Below are 22,541 nucleotides of genomic sequence, written 5' to 3'. Positions count from 1 at the left end.
GCCTGTCTCCCCTCACTAAAACAGAAGCTGCATGAAGGCAGGGACTATTTCTGAGCACTGCTGACATCCTGGTCCCCAAAACAGTGTGTGGCAGAGTAAGTGCTTAAATGTTTATTTTATTGTGTTTTCTAGAGTTTTCAAACTTTCCTTGTAGTGCCTATATGGTGGGAAGTTAAGCAGGGACTAGAGGCTTCTAGAAATGTGTATTTCCAAGTCTTCATGGATTGGCACTAGAGGCTCCCAACAAGAGTTCCAATTTAGGTCTACACTCCATTCCACTAGGATGTGAAGTAAGAGGAATGGGATCCAGTCTCGAGAATCTCTTCCACTACACTCAGGGAACTGACTGTCAGTACTGAACTCCTTCCCCTCCATCTCATTTCAAAGTCCTCTTTTCTCTAAGAAAAGTCAGGGGTTGCTATAATACCGTGCCATAACTTGCACAGAACAGGTACCCAGGCTGACTACATTTCAGCCTTGGAACCAGCCCACTTGGAACCAAATCTCTCCAGGGTGCAGGTGATAATCAGAATAGAAAGCCTTCTCAGTCACAGACTTGAATCTTGTAGCTTTTATTTCAGTGATTAAAAGATGCAGTAAATGGAAACTACACTGATTTACATTAGGCATGCACCTCGACCTGATACTGCTGTTAGTTTCTGACTGGCCCAAATCTTAATTTTTTTCATTGAGGCACATCGTTAAATTTTTTTGAACTCTGATACACAGGGTAAGTTAACTTCTTCTCTGTGGCAGTTTAGTATGAAAATTATGTTCACTGGCTAGATTCCTTTAACTAAAGGCCTCTAGACTCTCAGGCAACCTGTACTAGCTCAAGATCATTTGTCATATAGATATTTAAGTGAATCATGGTATAAGGGAGACAGAGAATCTAGAAAGTTGAAATATATTTTTTCCAGCACTGATAATTAAACACTAGATAAGGAGGCCTACAGTTGAGTACCAAATTACTCTTCCCCTACTGCTGCCATTTCTGAGAGACACAAAGATGTATACTGATCTCCCCCAAAATCTGAAATGAATCCACACAAATAACAGATTATTACCTATCTGGTCCCAGTATCAAATTATACAGCAATTCCACTATTAAAATTATAGGAAGCAGTTAATGGGACTACAAGAAAAGCATCATCCCACAAACAGTAATATGCATCTAGTAGAGTTTTTCATTCACCTGTCAATTGTTTTCACAAGATTAGCATTAAAAAAACACAACCCCAAATACATCTGACCCTCAAATCCCCCACATCAAAAATTGGTCTTTGTTCATTCTCAGATGACAGGATGTCCCAAGAGTGACAAGGGTGGGGGCCAATTCCCCCATAGCCTTTTCTTCAACTATCCCATCAACCGCTCTTCATCTCTTGAACTACCTTCCTTTTCCAAAGAGGTAATGCTGAGGTCAGTCAGAAAGGCTTTCTGAGAAGACTGGCTTGGATTTCTGCGTCTGTTCCAGTCGATTCAAGATGAATTGGCTTGTGTCAATGAAGCGCTCAACGCAGTTCACAAAACAGGCCTCAGCCCGACTGTCCAACTTTGGCCCAGGCTTGTCCATGCACTTTTCCTGCTCAGGACAAGATACAGAATCACAAAGGGAATTTGGCAAAAAAAAAAAAAGAAAAAAAAAAAAGAAGGTGGACCTTCTTGTTGCTTATAGGAAAAACTTCACCTAAAAACAGTATCTGATAAGTTAATCACAATTCACACTCAACAGTTTACTTTGTGGCAATTTTCCACAGCCTTAAATTCTCACAGCAACCCTATGGAACAGATTCTGTTTATTATTAATCTTCATTTTACAAAGAGGGAAGCTGTGGCACAGAGATACTAAGTCACAGGGTCAGAAAATGATGGTGCTGAGATATTACAGAGCAAGACAAATGACAAAAATACAAGGAAAGTTAACCCTTCAATGAATTTGGTTACAACTCTACAATGCTGCTTGCATTAAGTGCCTTTAAATTAACTGCAGAATAAATGGGTGAAAGGATAGATCATTGCAGCAAGACACCATAAAAGCTACCAAAGGAAAAAAAAAGTATGACTGGAGATTCCATAATATCTACTTAGGCCAGAGGCTCTTGAATCCTCTCTCAAGACGAATGGAAAATTGTATGAATTTTCCTAAAGTGCCCACTGCTTTCAGATTCTTAAAGGAGTCTTTAACCACACCACCACCTGGTCCAAATGTATCGAATCAGATATTTAAAAGAATCAAACCGCTCTAGTTCAAGGCAGATGGGAACTAAGCAATCATTTGTTAAAGGTCAGAGTCCAGCTATACCATGTTTATAATTCAAATTAATTTCGTTCATTATTCTGTTGTGTACACAAGCCTCAGACTTTCCACTTTCAAGGAAATTTATCCTTGGCTTCTGAATTCTGTGAATTTTGTATGTCAAGGCAGAGTAGTTATGCTGTCCTTGGCAGCCAGAGAACACTCTGATTCCAAGCTGCAAACAAATGCCTTCTACCCTTTTGCCAAAGTCCCCTAACAGGGCATAGTCAGTTCCTCAACCTTCAGACCTGAAACGGCTTGGTATTACACAACAATCCAACAAGAAGGCAAAAAAATGTGTATGTTGGTAGAGATTACTCCACTTTTTTGGTTCGTGGGTTAGAGCCACTCCTCAGCAGGGACGGTTAGAGCAACTAAGTAATCAAGGCAAACTCTGAGGCGTGCAGGGACGGGAGATTCACTGATTCTCTGGGATTCAGGATGCCAAACATTAAATACCAATAGTGGGGGCGCTCATCGGTTCTGGTGACCAGCACTAGGTAGCTTCAACCTTGAATGCCTAAAGTTCTGGTCGAGACAACAGCATAAGTCTACAATACCCAATCCTCTGCACTAACAAAGCCGAGGTCCGGAGCGACACCCCTCCTGAGAAGCGGAGTTACCCTTTTCCCCTCCCGGCTTGGCCTAAGGAACCTAAGGAAACCAAGGGGTGCTGCCGGGTCCTGTCCCTTCCCCGAATCCTAGACGTCGGGGCGAGTTGCCCGAGGCAAGGACAGGCAAGTAGGTACTGTGGTCAGGTCCCAGCCCCAGGCACCTCACCCAACAAAGTTCCGTCATCTGGTGCACCAGCTGCTGGAAGCGCTGCTTCTGAGTCTCCACCTCAATGAAATGCTGCAGCTGCGGGTCTACCGAGCCCAAACCCGCCGCGGAGGAAGAGGAAGAATCCATCCCAGCGCGGTCACGCGTGCGGAGACGAACTCCACAGCGACTCACCGACCTTCACGTGTCTCCGCGGCGGAACCGGAACCACAACCCGCTGCCTCTGGGACCGCCCCGCGAGCGCACTGCGCGGGCGCGCGGCCCTGTGTGGGGGCCCGCCCCCGTCCCCCCCCCCCGCCCATCTCGGGTTCTGGGCTCTCCTTCCAGCCGTCCACGCGCCTCCCTCCGCCCCGTGCGCGACCCCGCGGCGGCGCCGTGTCTGCGACTGGAGGTCTCAGGACTGTCCGCCCAGCTCCGTGGCGCTGTCGGGACGTTATTTCAAAAAGAAAAGAAAGAAGGTGAAAAAAAGGAAGTTACTTCGGACCATGTGGCCCGTTCCCGACCGGCCCAACAGCCCTGCCCCAGTCGGGTTCCAAATTGACCCACGCTTTCCCCGCCGCTGCGCTGGTGCTCGGCAGGGACTGCTGGGCCTGTAGCTTTGCTGTCCTGGGCCCCTGGCTCTAGTTCTTTCATGGAATTTACCCCGCCTGACGTAGCAAAAAGTGGCGCTGGCAGATTTTGTCTCCACCTGTCAGATTCATTCCGATGATATCTAATGCCTACCCCATGCCAGGGTTTGTGATTTCTTTGTGATCACTGCCTGTGATTCAAATGCTTCCCTGGGGGCTCAGCGGTAAAGCGTCACCTTGCATTACAACGGACCATCTACAAGGCTGGAGACGCGGGTTTGATCCCTGGGTCAGGAAGATCCCCTGGAGTAGGAAATGGCAACCCACTCCAGTATTCTTGCCTGGAAAATTTCATGGACTGAAGAGCCTGGCAGGCGACAGTCCATAGGGTCGCAAGGGTTGAACACGACTTAGCAACTAAATCACCACCACCACCACCACCTGTTTCAGAAGCAGAATCCACCAAGAGTCAGAGGGCCTAAAAGGGCTTCCCTGGTGGCTCAGATGGTAAAGAATCTGCCTGAAATGCAGGAGACCTGGGTTCCATCCCTGGGTGGTTAAGATCCCCTGGAGAAGGGAATGGCAACCCACTCCAGTATTCTTGCCTGGAGAATTCCAGGGGCAGAGGAGCCTGGGGCTACAGTCCCTCCTATCAGATACAGCTCCTCAGATACAGCTGAGCGACTAACACAGAGGGGTTAAATGTGGAGAATCCCGTGGAGTTCTGAAAGTAGAAATGTGACAAACCAATCCCACACAGCAGTTTCCTGGAACACAGAGATAGGGCGCTTCAGGGAGGCTGCATGATTAATCCAAATAGCAAGAAACTTTCGTGCTTTCCAGTAATTTTATTTTATCAAAACACCCTCCCCTTCCATTTTTATGACACCATTTTATTCCTGCCAAGTTCTACCTCCCTCCCCCCAAGCTCTATTGCCTACCCAAAGAGCTGTTGGACCCCCATTGTGAGGCTATTTACATCCCTCCCTCCCTCCAAATGATTCCATCCCACATTCAGTTTGTTTTAATACTTTTGGGAAATTTCCTCTCTGGGGGAAAATATCAGGCACAAAAATTCCTTGGCCTTTGCTTAGAAGGTATTAATAGTATCCCAGGGAAGAGATAGAAAGGCATTCCTAGATCTGGAGAGGGGCCTTTGTGTATTCAGCAAGGGCACTAAGGGCCTGGGATTTCCTCAGAGAAAGTGAAATTGAGATTGTGGAGGAGAGGAGTATAACCAAGAAGCTTATTGGTGAGCTCAGGACTCTTCATCCATGACATCTAGAATGTTGCTCAGAAGAATTTTGAAAGTGGGACGTTCATCTGCTTTCTAAAACCAAAGAAAAAACATAGAGTGTTATAGTGGGCTAGAGTCCAGAATTCAAGGGAAACACAATGAGTAAACAGCAAATGTTTATGAAGTTTATACTATATGCCCAGTAGCATACCCTGTGGATTACCCAAAAAGAGAGAGAGAGAGAAATAGAAGTATTCCATAAAGTCCTTGTGCACTTTAAATCTTTAGTAACTTGGGTTATTAATGTGGTGAGGAAATTTTAAAATTATTCTCACAAACACTGATTGAAACTAAAGCCAAATTCATCACACCAATGCATTCTTATTTTGGACCCTCAAGTGGCTACCAAACAAATTTAAGTGGTTGACTGAACTGAAATCCTATAAGCTGTGATAATTTTGGTTTGGTTTCAACCACTTGTTTCTACCATCCTAAAGCCAAAGTTAACAAAGGAATGAACATGTCAAGAGGAGGAGCTGCTTCACTGGGCAGGCATCCTAAGCACCTGGGACCTCTTATTACCACCATCTAGCCTCCAGACTAAGGCCTTTTGTGATAGCCATGGTCCATAAGCCCCTGAGGTATTTAGTGATTCAAGATATATTCATGTAAGAAAAGTCTCAATCCATCAGAACCCAAAAGTCATCAACTTCTTGTTCCTTTGAATCTGTGATTCTCAAACCTGAGTATCAGAATTTCCTGGGAAGTTTAAAAAGACATACCCAAGTTCCACTCTAGACATACCTAATCAGAATCTCTGGAGGTAAGGCCCAGTCATCTGTAGTTTCAAGAGTTCCCCAGAGATTCTGATGTGATTCTAGTTTCATGACTACTACGTTAACAGGCTGTGGAGAAAGTACCTGTCTGAAATACTTAACTAGCAGAGTGAGGATGTGCTAGTTGGGAGAGAGCAGCAGTCAATTACCCTCAATCCTGCCCAGCAGAGGAGAGAGGAGGGAAATGACTCTTGGGGTTCTCCCTTTCTCCACACTTTCTTTGTGACCTCAGTCATTTGTCAAAGGGAAAAGAGCCATGCTCTGGTCCAAATGCCTACTTTTCACCCCACAAGGGTGGCTCCTGATTCACATTCGTGCTTGCTGGACACTGTCAGTCTTTCCATGTTACTAATGGGGCAGGACTGAGAGATGAGCACTCATTTCCTACTAGAGATTTAGTTTGCCAAATTAAGGTTGCCAAGGATCTATAGAAAATGGAGTAGGCACCCCTGAAGAACCCAAGGTGAGCGCAGCAAAGCATTTTAATAATAGTGGGACAGGCTCTTTATTTTCAAAATACCACATCTACCCACATATCCCATAATGCACTGTATTAAAAAAAAAACCATGGGAACTACCTATTTTAGTTCCCTTTCAGGTGTTAGCATTTTTAAAAAATCTCATTTAGGACCACAGCCAGAGAAAGTGTGCAGTTAGTAAAGTAGAAGAAAGGGCCAATGACTCCCATAGGAATGAACACAAATTTTAATTAGTTTTCTTTTTTAATGTCCATACACTTGTCTGAATGCCTCTGGCTGCCTACTTATGCTAGGTGACATGGCCCCATGACACCCCTCTCCCTAAAGCCAAAATGGTATTGGGGTCTTCTAATGCTCCTCCTCTTGGGACTTCCCTGGTGGCTCAGACAGTAAAGTGTCTGCCTACAATATGGGAGACCCGGGTTCGATCCCTGGGTTGGGAAGACCCTCTGGAGAAGGAAATGGCAACCCACTCCAGTACTCTTGCCTGGAAAATCCCATGGACGGAGGAGCCTGGTAGTCTACAATCCATGGGGTCGCAAAGAGTCGGACACGACTGAGCAACTAAAGAAAAAAAAACTAGTGCTCCTCTAGTGAGAATTGGAGTGGGCCTGGAAAAACTGGCCATGAAAGGATTGGGATGTAGGCTGGGGTTTGAGAATGTGTACAGCTATCTGTCTGTGCTCAGTTACTATATGGTGAGGGAGAGTAGGGTGTGGGTGCTTGGTCAGCTACATGGGAAAGTACGTTCAAGGAAATAATTTAAGAGGTCCCACTAAAACACTTACCTCATGCCAGCAGCTGTACATGATGGCATATACCCTCTCCGAAGCGAGATGAGGCCTGTAGAGACGTAGGCCTTGGGCAATGTGTTCAGCTGTTTCACTGTTAGTAAATCTCTCATATGGCATCTTCCCCAGAGAGTAAATTTCCCACATCAGCACCCCTAGAAAATGAAAAAAACAATGTGTTGTTTCTGGGTAGGAGGGATCCTAGTGTTCCTAGATCAACCTCAAACATTACATTCAGCTCATTCCACCCCCCACCCCATCCCTGTTTTTTTTTTTTTTATTATTATTATTTTGTTCAAACTTCTGCTATAGTACTGAGTATGCTGGAGGTAATCAGGATTGCCCTAGATCATCAGTTCCTCTAGGAGAGAGACAGCCTCTTATTTGTCTTTGTGGTTATAGGGTCTGGCAGAGTCCCTGGTACATAATTAGTATTCAAGAAGCTGTGGAATACTGAATGAATTGTTTGTTTCCCTCAATAGATTCTAAGTTCTAAGAAGGCAGTAATCGTGTCTACTTTACTGTTTTTAATCCCCAGAAACCCCTGTGGTGCCCGATTCCCTAAGGATTAGATGAATGAAAGCAAGAACAAATATCAGTCTCTCTGTGCAGGTTGCAGAGTGTGAATTTCCCCACAGCATTCCTTTTCCTTTGAGCTGTATAATCCATGTAATCATATCCACTCACCAAAAGCCCAAATGTCAGATTTGCTGCTGAACTTGCTGTACATAAGAACTTCTGGTGGAGACCACCGGACAGGAAATTTGGAGCCTACTGAGCTTGTATATTCATCATCCAGAACATACCTGCAAAGGATTCACGACTTGTTGCTGTTACAATTTGGAGAGTTTGATATTTGCTTAAATTTTCTTGGCAGAGCCATAAGAATTGCAAATACTACAGGCCAACCAGTGTCTTTTACAAATGCCATTACTAACATATTCCTGTTTTCATATCCAACTTAGCTTTCCTGATTGACAATATAGTTACAGCAAGGATGAAGTGGAATAAGGTCTAATAGGTACTCCCTTTCCTCTTTTCTCTTTTCCCATCCTTCCCTTCCTTCAATTCTGCAGTCAACAGTGGCAATTAGGCTCATTAGGAAAGAGACAGAGTAAAGTCAACAGGATTAACAGAACAAGACAGAGTATAGGGGAAATTAGCTTTTAAAAAAAGAGCAAAGGAGAAAGAAGAGAGGGCTATAACAATAAAACAGAAGGATGAAAAGTGACTTAAACCATTCAGAGAAAGAAAAGGTATAGAAAGATGGTGGAAAAAACTAGAATTATAGGGGGAAAGGGAGAAGATTAAAAGTTATAATGTCATCTCATGTTTATACTGTGCCAGTTTTACTTTTAGAGGGAAAGGTGAAAAAGACTGCACTCACCTGGACAGGCCAAAGTCAGATACTTTAACAACGCCTTGATCATTAACCAAACAGTTTCGAGCTGCCTGTAGTGCAACAGATACCAGTGAGACTCTGTCCTTGGAGCACAGGTTAAAGGCACAAAGCTTGTGCCCACCAGGGGAGGGAAGCCTCATCTCCTTTACCTACAGACACCTTCCCACCTAACAGGAGTCAGCTGATGCCACTGAGGAATTTTGAGGTACCTCCATCACATATACAGCAACCCCCATAATAAGTAAAGTCTTAATTTTGTAAAGCTGTGAGGACTTGCAGCACGATTTCACTCATATTGACAGTTCCATGACAACCCTTCCTGCATTGAAATGTCGAGAGAATTAAGAGAGAACAGAAGCCAAGTGTGTTTTGTTTTCTGCTTTTCTACCAGCAGGACTAGGGCTATTTCTGCCTTGGCCTGGCTGAAATAAACATGCCCCGGGAGGCCAGGCAGGGGAAGTGATAGAGTGAAGTGGGTAGGTGGAGATGTCAGGAAAGTGTTTGGTTTAAGGGAGGCCAGCCACTTTCCTGTGATCAGCTAGACCATCTTGTAATACCAGGCCCATATTTTATAGGCCAACATGGCCTATGAGAATATGGGTCTGGTGATACAAGATGATGTCAATTTTCATGAGAAGCTGTAAATTCAGTTCTTTAGTGTGAAATGTTTTTAAGTGTTTGCTAACTAATATATTAATATAACATTTAAAAATGCACCAACAGACACCCAGTTTGTGATTCTGATATAATCAGAATGATGGTTCTGTGCTAAAAAGCAGTCCCATCAGGAAGCAGGGCTGCCCTTCTGCCCCTGGAGGACTCCACCATTTCCTTGTTATAGTAGGAGGGGCTGGGAGTGAGGGCTCCAGCTCCCACTGTGGCAGAACTTGTGTTGAGGCTGGAGTTCCTTGACCGGCTGACCACTGGGGCAGAGGGTCACCAAACTTTTAGTATTTTCTAGATAAAACTGAAGTCACAGCTCCAGCCACCTTCCTCAGCCATGGATGGTATGTCTTCCTGTGCTACTTCCACCCCCTCAGCCCTTGGACCCAGACCAATCCTTCTGAGATCCTACCAGGTCTCGGTGGAGGAACTGCTTAGACTCTAGGTATTCCATGGCTTCACAGACATCCTTGCACATCTCCAGCAGCTGCTGAGTCTGGAAGCGGTGGCGCATCTCCCTCAGGTAGTTCAGGAGGCAGCCATTGGCCATGTACTCAGTGATGATGAAGATGGGGCGCTGTTTCGTGCAGACGCCATACAACTGCACCAGCTTCTCATGGGAAAGATTCCTACAGGAGAGGCAATGAACCAGTCCTCCCTTTCTGACTCTGAATATCATTCAGAAAGGAACTGAGGAGGAAAGGAGTTGGCCTTGGAGTAGAGTATCAAATGAGAGATCATAATAACCTTTTTCCTACCCTAAACTCTAAAAGTGCCTAATATGTGAGGGTGAACCAGGATTTGGAGCCATCGATAGAACAGGAAACAAGTCCAGGGCTGAGTGAACACTAAGGGTACATTAGAATGTCTTCCTTTTGAAAGTCTCATTCTCTACATTTACCCTCAAATGCTATCAAGATGATACCCACCCATGAGCAATACTGTCCTCCATCAGTCTCAAAGATAAATGAGTACCTTAGCAGTTAGGACTCACACCAATCAAAGGTTGACCTCAGGCCCAGGTCCCAAATCTCCCTTATTATAAATCACCTTAAACCACAGTGGGAATCATCCTTTTAATTACTAGACTGGATGGAAAGTTGAGTTTGGACTGTAACTCACATCATGACTTTGGCTTCTTCAATGAACTCATCCTCAGACATGGAGCCTTCTTTGATCATCTTGATGGCCACGTCATACTGGCCCCTCCACTTCCCATACTTCACTACTCCAAATTGTCCAGTCCCCAGCTCCTTCAAGAAGGTCAAGTCCTTTGGATCGATTTCCCATGATCCTATAATAACAACGCATTGATGTGATTCTTTGAGTCATGTATGTATAATTTCTACAATAGATTAGAATCCCTACTGGGGGTAGAAATAGACAAGCAGTAAAAGGGAAATTCTCAGGGGTACTAATTCATCTTTGCTCAGGTAAATCTCAGGGACAGGGGATTACTGATTGGAGGAGTCTGGGAATTTTTGGTACAAGTCAGGCATAGAGCAAGAAGATCAATTAGACAACCTCTTAAAAAAATCCCTTTATGATTTTTTCCCCACAATTGAAAAAAAAAAACCAAACCTTTATGAATCTATGTTTTTGCAGTCCCAGTAGGAGCCACCAGAGGGAGAAAACTCATTAGATAACTTTTATTTGTCTCTGTCTTAACACATTATTGACTGGGGGATTTTTGCAGAAACTAACGTCTCTGGCATTTACAGGTCTCTGGTCAATAATGTGTTAACATTCCTTGTGGCAGCTGGGATGGAACAGTGCACTGCAAGAATGATTGAGAGGCAAGGTCTGGTTGGGTCTGTCAGATGTAGCAGTGCTTGCAACTGGCTGGTCCACCCTGCTGCTGCTGCTGCTGCTGCTAAGTCACTTCAGTCGTGTCCGACTCTGTGCGACCCCATAGATGGCAGCCCACCAGGCTCCCCCATCCCTGGGATTCTCCAGGCAAGAACACTGGCGTGGGTTGCCATTTCCTTCTCCAATGCATGAAAATGAAAAGTGAAAGTGAAGTCGCTCAGTCGTGTCTGACTCTTAGCGACCCCATGGACTGCAGCCCACCAGGCTCCTCCGTCCATGGGGTTTTCCAGGCAAGAGTACTGGAGTGGGGTGCCATTGCCTTCTCCATGTCCACCCTGCCCTAGAGAAATAAGCACTTACCATATCCCAGGCCTGCAGTGGAAGGTGCATTCTTGTTTTGTTGAGACACTGGATATTTGAGCCTAGATATGAGTCCTAAAACATACAGAGAGGGTCATGCTGCTGGTGCAGAGCAGGGAGTGAGATGCCTTGCACACTTAATGCCTCACACTTCCAATATTCATCTTTCTAGTACATTTTGAATCCCAAAAGATCGCCATGAACCTGAATTTTTCTGGAAGTTTCTCCTGTTACAAACGTTTTTCAGGGACAAGAAAAAGAAAATGCTAACTGAAGTATGCTCCCCAGCTAAATATATCCCCACCTCCCAGCTCAGGCTTAACTCACATCCTCCCTCTCCTTTTGATACTGAAAAGTGTAATTGGAATCCCATAAAATGACAGCCTTGATACTGCCTTGCCTGGATATGGTGGACAGCTGCAAGCCTTCTTGATGAAGTTTTTCCCATGTATTCATGTTCTCTCCAATCTCCCAGTTTTTAGAATGTCTACACTGCTTAGAAACTCTCTTCTGATGTTTTTGAACCATTATGTTCTTTAAGGGCAAGGACCTAAAGTAATAGTTTTTGTGTGTTCTCTAGTAACAAGAAAATTACTGAGTAGACACTAGAAATTCAATGAATATTGCTGATTGATTGCAGTCTCTTCTATGTCCTTCCTTAGCACTGAGCATCAATCACCAAATAAGAAGTCTTACCTACTGGGTGTAAGGTCTGCCTTTGACCACCTCTTCATTTGACCTCAGTCCAGCATCACAGGGGTTCATTTTCACAGCTAATCCTCACTACCACATGAGGCTTAATGTTTCACCTAACCACCTTGTCCTAAATTCCTTCTCTTGGTACCTGTCATACCCTTCTTCTCTGGTTCCCCTTGTACTTACCAGCAGAGTTATGCTGATGGTAGTTAATGAGCTCAGGGATAGTGCTGAAAAGGTGCTTCTCAGCCAGGTAATACTGGCTCTGAGGTGTGGAACACACGACATAATGGCGTATCACCCCTTGAGGTTCCCTGAAGAAGTGGACGCTAAGTCAGCAACTCGGGAACAAGGGCCCAAAGGACCCAAGAAGTGAAGTGAGGTGAGATTTGAGTTTAAGGGACAGAGGAAGTGGGAGAAGCACTTCATTAAGGAACTGTTGGATGGGTGCCCCTGTTCTTTGTCCCCAGGGCCTTAAAACAGTAACACTCACCCTGTAGATTTGGCAAACACAGACACGGTATATTTTCCAGCTTTGCTGGAGTCTCTAACAATGAAGCCTCCTTCTTTACCCTGAAAAGATGGGAAAAGAAGCTGACCATCAGGAGGAAATGGCACTGCCACCAGCATCCCAACTGCCCAAACCCAAGACGAAACAGAAGCCCTGATTTCACTGCCAAGTTCCACATTTGAGCTGCAGCCTCATTGCTTTTGACACTGAAAAGTATAAATGGGACCCCATAAAATGAGAATCCTGACACTGCCTTGCCTGGAGGTGGCGGACAGCAGCCAGCTCTCAATTCAGGATCCTTGCTTGTGGTGCAAAGAGACTGCCATTTACTTGTGGTCACACACTTACCTCTTGCTTCAACAGTTGCTCAGCTTGACTCCGAGTCATGTGTTTGGAATACCACCTGGAAAGGGAGAGTGCTTGGCTGGTTTCTAGGCCATGGCCTGCGTAGCTCATAAAAGTGCTGTCTGTGGCTCATCCATGCCATTGAGTCAGTCAGTTCACTCAACTGCCATTTACTGAGTGCCTATCATGTTCATAGCACACTATATCCCTTTCCCAAAGCCTGCTTGGTGCTGAAGAATTGTGGAATGGAGAGTAAGTGGCAGAAGGTTGCAGGGAACAGATGAGGGTCAGGGCTTTCAAAGACAACCCACTTCCATGATTCGGGAGAATGGACAACCACAACAGTTTGCCATTTTTCACCCTTTCAAATGTTTCCTATCAGGCTGTGTTTTTCTTTGAGTGTAGTTCTTCGGATTTGGAGAGGGGGGGTATGGTGACCTCTCCAGATTCATCAACAGGGTGTTTGGGATAAGGGTAAGATGTAGGCACTATCACTTGAACTGGTGGCATCATTTGACCCAGTTGATGTTGATTTTAATAAGTATCTTGAAATAAAAATTTTGTTGAAAGTATGAAAAAGGTTTATACTGTATTGTGAAGATTCTGTGCTGGGAACATAAGCATACTCACTCATACATTTCTATGGAGTCCTCTGCTTCAGTTACATAGTTACTAGGGATGTAGCCTTCCTGCCTGTAGAGGAGACAACAGGGTTGATCATCCAACACTCCCCAATCTGGGTGAGAGACAGATTTGATTACCTTGTATCCTGGGGCTCAGAACCACTCTCAAATGGTGGTATATAAAATGTCCCGCCCTCAAAGAGGATCATGTTGCCAACGCACAGCTAGGGCAGTGAAGTGTGTAGCTTCTGCACTTGCAGCATTGATTGTGCTCCACAACACACGTGAGCTCAGGGAGGGGGCCACGTGTAGAACTGAGCTCTGGGAAGTACTTGCAGGGAGAGCATATTCCCTTTGATGTGGGAAGAACAATTTCTGATCAGGATACTGAGTAGGGGAATTATGCTGCAGGATTTTGCATGTGTGTAGAGTAGGTGGGAGGGATTCCCTGGCAGCTCAGCTGGTAAAGAATCCACCTGCAATGCAGGAGGTTCGATTCTTGGGTCAGGTAGATCCCCTGGAGAAGGGATAGGCTACCCACTCCAGTGTTCTTGGGCTTCTCTGGTGGCTCAGCTGGTAAAGAATCTGCCCACAATGTGGGAGACCTGGGTTCAGAAGATCTCCTGGAGGAGGGCACCCCACTTCAGTATTCTTGGCTGGAGAATCCCCATGGACAGAGGAGCCTGGTGGGCTACAGTCCATGGGGTCACAAAGAGTTGGACATGAGTGAGCGACTAAGCACAAAGTAGATGGACACAAGGCTCAGGGACAGCGGACATGAACTCACCCATTTTTATCCCGGGCACGCCACCAGGGTAAGTTGCTCTCCTCCAGGATAAAATACTCGTTGCCCTTATGCAGCTGTAGATCATTTGCATTCATTGGCATGTAGTCATAAAGGGCTACAACTTTTTTCAGCTCACTTGTCGAGACAGGTGCTGCTGTTGGCTCAGGGGGCAGTGGCTTTTTTAAGATCTGTGTTGTTAGGGAAAAAAAGTTGGGGAGATTGGCTAGATATCAGGTACTCTCCTATTGTTCCCCAACCATTCTAACCCAAATCAGGCAAAATAAAAGGTTTATTCAACATTCACTCAACAACCATTTTTAAGCACCCATACAGGGTCTCTCAGCATGGAATGCACATCAGAACCATCTTGAGGGCAGTTAACAATCCCGACACCCAGGTAGTTTCAAAGACCAATTATGTCAAAATCTCTGAGGGTTGGACCCAGGCATCAGTGTTCATAAAGCTTCCTGGGCAAAAACCATGTACAGCCACCATCTGGAAAACTTCTTAGCACTAAACTAGTACATGGACCCACTAAGTGGCTCTGAATCTTCTTTTCTTTGTAAAGTGAACATAATAAAATTCCTGCCTTGCTTACCTACAATATATGAGAAAAGCCTTTCTAGATCTCCAAAAGTAACCCCCGAAATCAAGTTTTAAAGTAATATATTAGTGGTAAAATCAAGATATTGGGTATACGGGCATTCACTGTTAAAATTTTTCAATATTATGTTTGAAAATATTTTTCATTAAAAAAAATCAGGCTTTGTTTTGTTCTAAACAAGTGATTGGATTAAATGGTTGCCAAGAGCTTCCTAATAAGCCTCTGTCTCTCCACCAAAGAGGAAGTCCTACTTAGAAGGCCAAATCCCCTATCTCAACAAGAATACCAGTTTACACTGTATTCCAGGGAGAATTCTAAGACTGGTCTGTTTTCTGGGTTAACTGTAAGTTTCCATTGAAGCAGCACCCAATTTCCCTGTATACCTGGTCCTCCTCAGGTGTGGGAGGAAGAGGCTTTTTTGTCTTGCGGTGAGAACTCCCAGGTTTTAAGCCTGCAAAGTAAGAAACCAGTGATACAGAGTGCATATTTGGGAAGGGCCCAGGGACAGGTTTGTATTTGGTTCCTTGACATAGTAAAAGCTACTGTAGTCTTGATGGCTACAGCCCAGTGCCAGATTGCCCAGCTAGAAAGAACAGAGTATCAGGTGGATTTTGGTTCCCACCCATCCCCTCTCCCAGGCTCCTTTGTACACTGGCCAAAATGTACAAACCTGGGTTTGATAGAACCCTGAGAAAGTGATGGATAGAGTCAAAGGAGGGAGAGATTATATTGATAGGATCTCTTACTTCCATTTCTGTTCTCCAAAATTTGGCAGCCCATAGCATTTTTGGCTGTCTGAGAGCAGCAGAGATACTGCCCATCAATCCAGAAGCAAGGGTGATATTTCTGTACCAGATCACTGTTGTACCGGATTACTGTAAGAGGAGAAAAGAGAGAGAGAGAGGTGACATTTGACGTGTGGGAGAATCTACCATAGGCATGTTTTCCTCTTTGAGCATAGTGGTGAGCTTCAGACAGCTGCCCCTTTCTCAGCCACCCTAAAGGGAAGCAAACACAGAACCAGTTGGCTCACATGCTTCACCGTGGAGAATTCCTGTGTCATTCTCTTCAGTGGTTCTGTTACGATGACTATCTCCCAACCAGTGACCAAAGCGATAAGAATATCTGGTGTCTCCAGAGCCCCAGAACAAAAATATGTTATCTATGGTTTTCCGGTAGCCATTACAATCTTCCTGTAAAGCAGGTGTTGACTCTGGTGGTCTTTCCCAGAAAAGGGAAACAATGTGACAAGCCAGCTCTCACTCCAGCTGTCAGTATACCAATGCCCCAGATCCTGGAGTGCTCTTTTAGAGCTATTTGTCTTTGTGAAAACTCCTGCCTCGCACTTTCTGTGTTCATAAAACAGTCAACAGAACAGAGCTCAGGATCAAATGAAGGTGATTTTGCCTCTAGAATAAACATAGTTCAGTCTTCCCAGGGCCACTGAGGTTGAGTGGCCACAAGGGTTGAGCTCCCTGTGGGAGACAAACACAGCAGTTCTATTTCCCTCACAGGGTTGTGAGGCCCAAAAGATCTCTCAGAATAGACAATAGGGTGGGTTACACATAGGAGGAATTAGTATTACAGTTTTTAATACTGTGGCATTGTAAGAATTTTAACCAGAAGTTGATTAGATAAGTCATCCTGGGATCCTGTTGCCAGATGATAGAGAAGCAAAGACAAAGGAAATAATTGACAATAGCTAGCCTTGGGGCAAAGATCTAGGCTGGCCTAAGAATATGCATATTTGAGGACATACTCATTTCAGCATTTGATGCTAAAAAGAAGCCCTGCATAACTTTTTTTAAAAGATAAAAATAAAAACAAAATAAAACCTTCCTTTGTAGAGATCAGCTTAAGTCCTTAAGAGCTTGCTAGTCACCCTCTACTCACTTAAGACTTTGGAGGAGGCCTAGAAGCTACTGGTGGCCAGGTGCAAGCTAAAAGGGACTACATTGTCTGTAGAGGATTTTAAAACAATAATAAAGCCAACCAAAAGTCTGTAGGCCTTCTATTATCCTTATTGCCAAATTCAGACTTAAATTGAAGAAAGTAGGGAAAACCACTAGACCATTCAGGTATGACTTAAATCAAATCCCTAACGATTATACAGTGGAAGTGAGAAATAGATTTAAGGGCCTAGATCTGATAGAGTGCCTGATGAACTACGGACAGAGGTTCGTGACATGGTACAGGAGGCAGGGAGCAAGACCATCCCCAAGAAAAAGAAATGCAAAAAAAGCAAAATGGCTGTCTGAGGAGGCCTTACAAATAGCTGTGAAAAGAAGGGAAGTGAAACGCAAAGGAGAAAAGGAAAGATATACCCATTTGAATGAAGAGTTTCAAAGAATAGCAAGGAAAGATAAGAAAGCCTTCTTCAGAGATCAGTGCAAGGAAATAGAGGATAACAGTAGAATGGGAAAGACTAGAGCTCTCGTCAAGAAAATTAGAGATACCAAGGGAACACTTCATGCAAAGATGGGCTCAATAAAGGACAGAAATGGTATGGACCTAACAGAAGCAGAAGATATTAAGAAGAGGTGACAAGAATACACAGAAGAACTGTACAAAAAAGATCTTTACGACCCAGATAATAATGATGGTGTGATCACTCACCTAGAGCCAGACATCCTGGAATGTGAAGTCACTTGGGCCTTAAGAAGCATCACTACGAACAAAGCTAGTGGAGGTGATGGAATTCCATTTGGGCTATTTCAATCCTAAAAGATGATGCTGTGAAAGTGCTGCACTCAATATGCCAGCAAATTTGGAACACCCAGAAGTGGCCACAGGACTGGAAAAGGTCAGTTTTCATTCCAATCCCAAGGAAAGGCAATGCCAAAGAACGCTCAAACTACCGCACAATTGCACTCATCTCACACACTAGTAAAGTAATGCTCAAACTTCTCCAAGCCAGGCTTCAACAATACATGAACCGTGAACTTCCAGATGTTCAAGCTGGTTTTAGAAAAGGCAAAGGAACCAGAGATCAAATTGCCAACATCCGCTGGATAATTGAAAAAGCAAGAGAGTCCCAGAAAAACATCTACTTCTGCTTTATTGACTATGCCAAAGCCTTTGACTGTGTGGATCACAATAAACTGGAAAATTCTGAAAGAGATGGGAATACCAGACCACCTGACCTGCCTCTTGAGAAATCTGTATTCAGGTCAGGAAGCAACAGTTAGAACTGGACATGGAACAACAGACTGGCTCCAAATAGGAAATGGAGTACGTCAAGGCTGTATAGTGTCACCATGCTTATTTAACTTATATGCAGAGTACATCATGTGAAATGCTGGGCTGAATGAAGCACAAGCTGGAATCAAGATTGCTAGGAGAAATATCAACAACCTCAGATATGCAGATGACACCACCCTTATGGCAGAAAGTGAAGAAGAACTAAAAAGCCTCTTGATGAAAGTGAAAGAGGAGAGTGAAAAAGTTGGCTTAAAGTTCAACATTCAGAAAACTAAGATCATGACATCTGGTTCCATCACTTCATGGCAAACAGTGGAAATAGTGGCAGACTTTATTTTTGGGGGCTCCAAAATCACTGCAGATGGTGACTGCAGCCATGAAATAAAAAGACACTTGCCCCTTGGAAGAAAAGCTATGACCAACCTAGACAGCATATTAAAAAGCAGAGACATTACTTTGTCAACAATAGTATCTGTAACATCTAAAAATATTATAAAACTCCAAAAAAAGTTGTTTCACAGGACTTAGGCTTTAAAGTTAGTAGATTAGTAATAAATAAAATATATTGCTAACAAAAAATTTATATCAGTAACTTCATTTACTTAAACTTCGATACTAGATTATAAATGAATGGTCTTTGGAACATGCCTTATTTTCAAAATCATATTTTGCCTGATCTCTGGCCAGTAAAACTCTTTTCTAATTATTTAAGACGTTTTGTTTTGTTTTGTTTTCAGAATAAGCCCATTCTTATTACATACATCTTTATAATAAATTTCAAGTTTTCTGTTTCTAAAAAAATTAAAAAAAAAAATAAAGGTCTGTCTAGTCAAGGCTATGGTTTTTCCAGTAGTCATGGACGAATGTGAGAATGTAAAGATGCAATGTAAAGAAAGCTGAGCGCCGAAGAATTGATGCTTTTGAATTGTGGTGTTGGAGAAGACTCTTGAGAGTCCCTTGGACTGCAAGGCGATCCAACCAGTCTAACCTAAAGGAAATCAGTCCTGAATATTCATTGGAAGGACTGATGTTGAAGGTGAAACTCCAATACTTTGGCCACTTGATGCAAAGAGCTGACTCATTTGAAAAGACCCTGATGCTGGGAAAGATTGAGGGCAGGAGAAGGGGATGACAGAGGATGAGATGGTTGGATGGCATCACTGACTCAATGGGCATGAGTTTGAGTAAACTTTGGGAGTTGGTGATGGACAGGGAGGCCGGGCGTGCTGCAGTCCATGGGGTCACAAAGAGTCGGACACGACTGAGCGACTGAACTGACTCTAGCAATTTTGAACAATGTTCCAGATACTCTTCCTAGCTAGAACTGATTGCTCCTACCCTCTGCCCCCCCACCCCTCTCTTGTGCCACCACTGTCACTGAGGGATTTGAAGAACCTTGGGTGCACGCTTCAGCACCAGTAGACATTTCAAAAATTCTTAATCAACAACTAGCTGCTCTGATAAATTCAGCTATCCTAATATGCTAATGAGAGGCTATAGGACTTCCTACCCCCCTACCTCCAGCACAGTCATTAAGAACCCACCCTACATTTCCAAATAATTAAGAGGTCCCTTGAAGATGACACTCTTCTTTTGTTGGTTAATGCAGAGCTGGTATTTCAAACTACTTAGAATTGCAAAGCAGTGTCTGTTACAAACTGAATGTTTGTGTCCCCCCAAATTCATATAATGATGCCTCCCATGTGATATTAGGAGATGTGGCCTTAGGGACGTACTCAGGTCATGAGAGTGGAACCTCAAGATGAGATTAGTGTCCTTATAAGAAGAGACCGGAGAGAGATTCTTTCTCTCTGCCATATGAGAATCAGTGAGAAAAGTGACCAGTCAGCAAGCCAGGTAGAAAGTTCTCACCAGCAACCAAACTGGCTAACACTTTGGTCTTGGACTCCCCAGCTTCCAAAACTGTGAGAAAAATGTTTGTTGTTTAAATCACTTGATCTATGATATTTTGTTGTGGTATCCCAAGCTGATTATGACAGCATCCAGGTGGGAGAACTAGGAGAAAACTGCTTACTTCACCAGTACATGGGACCAGGAAGCACTAATGGTTGATGCACATTTCAAGTATATAATGGACTGATCTCTCATATCCATTTTTATCAGGATAATGGCTCAAATTCTGTTTGAGGCATGACTGATTGATTACCCTCCATATACATCATTGGAGTTTCACAAATGCCACTCATTTGTTTTGGTGAGGTCAGGTCTTTTGCTTATTTTTGAAGCTACAGTTAGGATAGGCTCTACTGAGCTTGACCAAATGAAGACAAGTATCTGTGGTGCTGTAACATGTACCCACTGCCATGTTCAAGGAAATGGAAGGAGAGAGCTCAGGGCTCAGTCCTCAGGGATACAAGGTTTGCATGAAAAGTACCACTGAAAAGAGATGGCAGTTCAATATGAGATACCTGACATCCTACTTTTTAAATTGATGTATGAATGTGAATGTGTTAGTCGCTCAGTCATGTCCGACTCTTTGCAACTCCATGTAGTCTGACAGGCTCCTCTGTACATGGGATTTTCCAGGCAAGATACTGGAGTGGATTGCCATTTCCTTCTCCAGGGGATCTTCCCAACCCAGAGGTAGAACCCTGGTCTCCCGCACTGCAGGCAGCTTTTTTTTTTTTTTTAACCATCCGAGCCACCAGGGAAGCCCTTGAGGTATAGCTTCCACATAAATATATAAATTCAGGTATAGCTAATATATAATAAAACATGCAATCTGAGATATCCAGCTAGCCACATTTGTGTAAAACCATTTAACCACCACTCAGATCCAGCACCTCAGAAGGCTCCCTCGTGCCTCTTCACAGCCAATACTGCTACAGAGGTAGCCTGCATACCATGAGGCCCCCTTCTCATATTAGTGATTTGCAACTGGTGCATTTTACCCCAGAGTGGGGTAACTTATCACTAGAGTGGGATTTTACAGCTTCCAGAGTATCTCATTATTGGCATTGCCAGCATCTGGGGCTGTTCTGAGATCTCTAGGATTTTCATCTAAATCTCTGAACAACTGCGGTGTTTGTTGCAAGGCAGCTACTTTGGGGCTTGTCAGCCCAAGTAGATTCTGGAGTAAATGAAAAAAAAAATGCTTTCGGTAAAACACAAGGGAAGAGGAGGCAAAATTGAACCAATGAACTAACTGAAGTAGTAGTGGTTTCTGTTTGTTTCGGTTTTGTTTTTACTGTTGGAATTTTACTTACCTATGAAACTTTAATAGCAGGGCATAATCAACATAGTAAGGTTAATATCAGAGTCAATAAAACAAATTTACATGCTGAATAGTCTTATCCTCAGTCATTGCTCATAAGTTGAATATAGTGGGCACTCTATGTATTTTTGAGCTAACCTAAAACTGGTTTTGAAATTGGTGCTTGAAGTGTTAAAGGAATTACTAACTCATACACACCACATTTTTTCCCTTTTATTTCTCACTCATCTAGTATGTCCCACCTTCTATTTCCAAACTAAATCCTAGCTGTCCATCAGTGTGGATCCCAAGTTGGTGGTTGTTGTTCTGCAGAAAAATCATTCAACACACCTATTTGTTGGTCGCCTTCTGTGTGCAAGGCAATGTATAAGGTACTGTGGAGAGAACCAAAGAAGTACAAATATATATGCCCTCTGGAACTCCAGCTCAGCCTCTGCATGTATTTCTCTGCCTTGGAGGTGGCATCTTGGTTTAGAGCACAGACTTTGGAGCTTGAGCTCAAAGCCTGACCATGCCACTTACTAACTGAGTGCCTTTGGGCCAGTTACTTAACCTCCTGTACCTCTGTTTTTTTGGTCTCTGAAATGGGGATGGTGAAATTAACTGCCTAATGTGGCTGATAGGAAGAAGAAATGAGCTAATGTACATAAAGGACTTAAGATCTTGGATCATAACAAGCATTACTGAAGTGTTTGCTCATTTTGTACCCTCAAGGCTAAAGGTGACCTCTTCAAAACATGCCAGGAACTGAACTACGTGGTGCAAGATATCACCTATTTGTAATGTCCACATGGCCTTACTCTTAAAATATCTTGCAGCCAACTACAGGTGCAATTTCTGGGCTTGAGAACCAGGCAGCACAAAACTCTGCAATGAGTTTAGGCTTCAGAGTCAAACAGACTTAGGGATGTAGTAAGAACCCAGGCTCCACCGCTCACTAGCTATGTGCCCTTGAGCAACTTACTTAACCTCTTAGAGCTTCAGTTCTCTCATCTGTAATTAGGAGTATAATACATACTAAATAAACTTATTGGCAGGATTAAATGTGCTAGTATGTTTGAAGCACTTGGCATAGAGCCTGGTACAGAGTCAATGCTCATTAGGTGTTAGTTGTTTTTAGCCTAAGGTTGCTGTGAGAATTAAATGAGATAATGATTACAAGATATATAGCTTAGTGTCTGACACACAAAAAGAACTAAGTAAATGACCCTTCTGTTTCTTTCTCCTCTTTTGACTCGAAAGATCTGATGATTTTTGTATTGGCCAATCAGACTTGCATTCAAGGGACTGAACAAAGCTGGGGTAGTCAACCAC

The 22,541-nt window shown here is 43.7% G+C and overlaps 2 protein-coding genes across 2 annotated transcripts in view; both read right to left on the bottom strand.

The window, feature by feature from the left end:
• Positions 1 to 556: 556 nt before the first annotated feature.
• TIMM8A (translocase of inner mitochondrial membrane 8A) lies at positions 557 to 3,301 on the bottom strand. Its single transcript, XM_043458825.1, has 2 exons — positions 3,080 to 3,301; positions 557 to 1,585 (listed from the first exon to the last, which is right to left on the bottom strand). The coding sequence occupies exons 1-2, from the start codon at positions 3,206 to 3,208 to the stop codon at positions 1,424 to 1,426; spliced, it is 291 nt and encodes a 96-aa protein (XP_043314760.1). The 5' UTR covers positions 3,209 to 3,301; the 3' UTR covers positions 557 to 1,423.
• Positions 3,302 to 4,481: 1,180 nt separating this feature from the next.
• Positions 4,482 to 22,541, bottom strand: part of BTK (Bruton tyrosine kinase) — a 31,995-nt gene continuing 13,935 nt past the window's right edge. The window contains exons 6-19 of the mRNA XM_043458812.1: positions 15,538 to 15,666; positions 15,175 to 15,242; positions 14,188 to 14,375; positions 13,408 to 13,470; positions 12,781 to 12,835; positions 12,415 to 12,494; positions 12,108 to 12,235; positions 11,226 to 11,300; positions 10,179 to 10,350; positions 9,469 to 9,685; positions 8,379 to 8,443; positions 7,679 to 7,797; positions 6,989 to 7,146; positions 4,482 to 4,978 (exon numbers count right to left, since the gene is read on the bottom strand). Coding sequence (XP_043314747.1) covers positions 4,907 to 4,978; positions 6,989 to 7,146; positions 7,679 to 7,797; positions 8,379 to 8,443; positions 9,469 to 9,685; positions 10,179 to 10,350; positions 11,226 to 11,300; positions 12,108 to 12,235; positions 12,415 to 12,494; positions 12,781 to 12,835; positions 13,408 to 13,470; positions 14,188 to 14,375; positions 15,175 to 15,242; positions 15,538 to 15,666 — 1,589 coding nt within the window. The 3' untranslated portion in view covers positions 4,482 to 4,906. The remainder of the gene's footprint in view (positions 4,979 to 6,988; positions 7,147 to 7,678; positions 7,798 to 8,378; positions 8,444 to 9,468; positions 9,686 to 10,178; positions 10,351 to 11,225; positions 11,301 to 12,107; positions 12,236 to 12,414; positions 12,495 to 12,780; positions 12,836 to 13,407; positions 13,471 to 14,187; positions 14,376 to 15,174; positions 15,243 to 15,537; positions 15,667 to 22,541) is intronic.

This window comes from Cervus canadensis, chromosome X (assembly GCF_019320065.1).
Source record: "Cervus canadensis isolate Bull #8, Minnesota chromosome X, ASM1932006v1, whole genome shotgun sequence".
In the NCBI taxonomy this organism is placed as follows: Eukaryota; Metazoa; Chordata; class Mammalia; order Artiodactyla; family Cervidae; genus Cervus; species Cervus canadensis.
Note: the sequence above shows the minus strand (reverse complement) of the source record. Positions and strands in the feature narration are given on the sequence as shown.

Excerpts from the sequence above, each read along its gene's own strand:
- TIMM8A (XM_043458825.1), bottom strand. The coding sequence starts at position 3,208 with ATGGATTCTTCCTCTTCCTCCGCGGCGGGTTTGGGCTCGGTAGACCCG. Across the intron at positions 1,586-3,079 it reads AGATGACGGAACTTTGTTGG|GAAAAGTGCATGGACAAGCC; the intron begins GTGAGGTGCCTG and ends TGTCCTGAGCAG.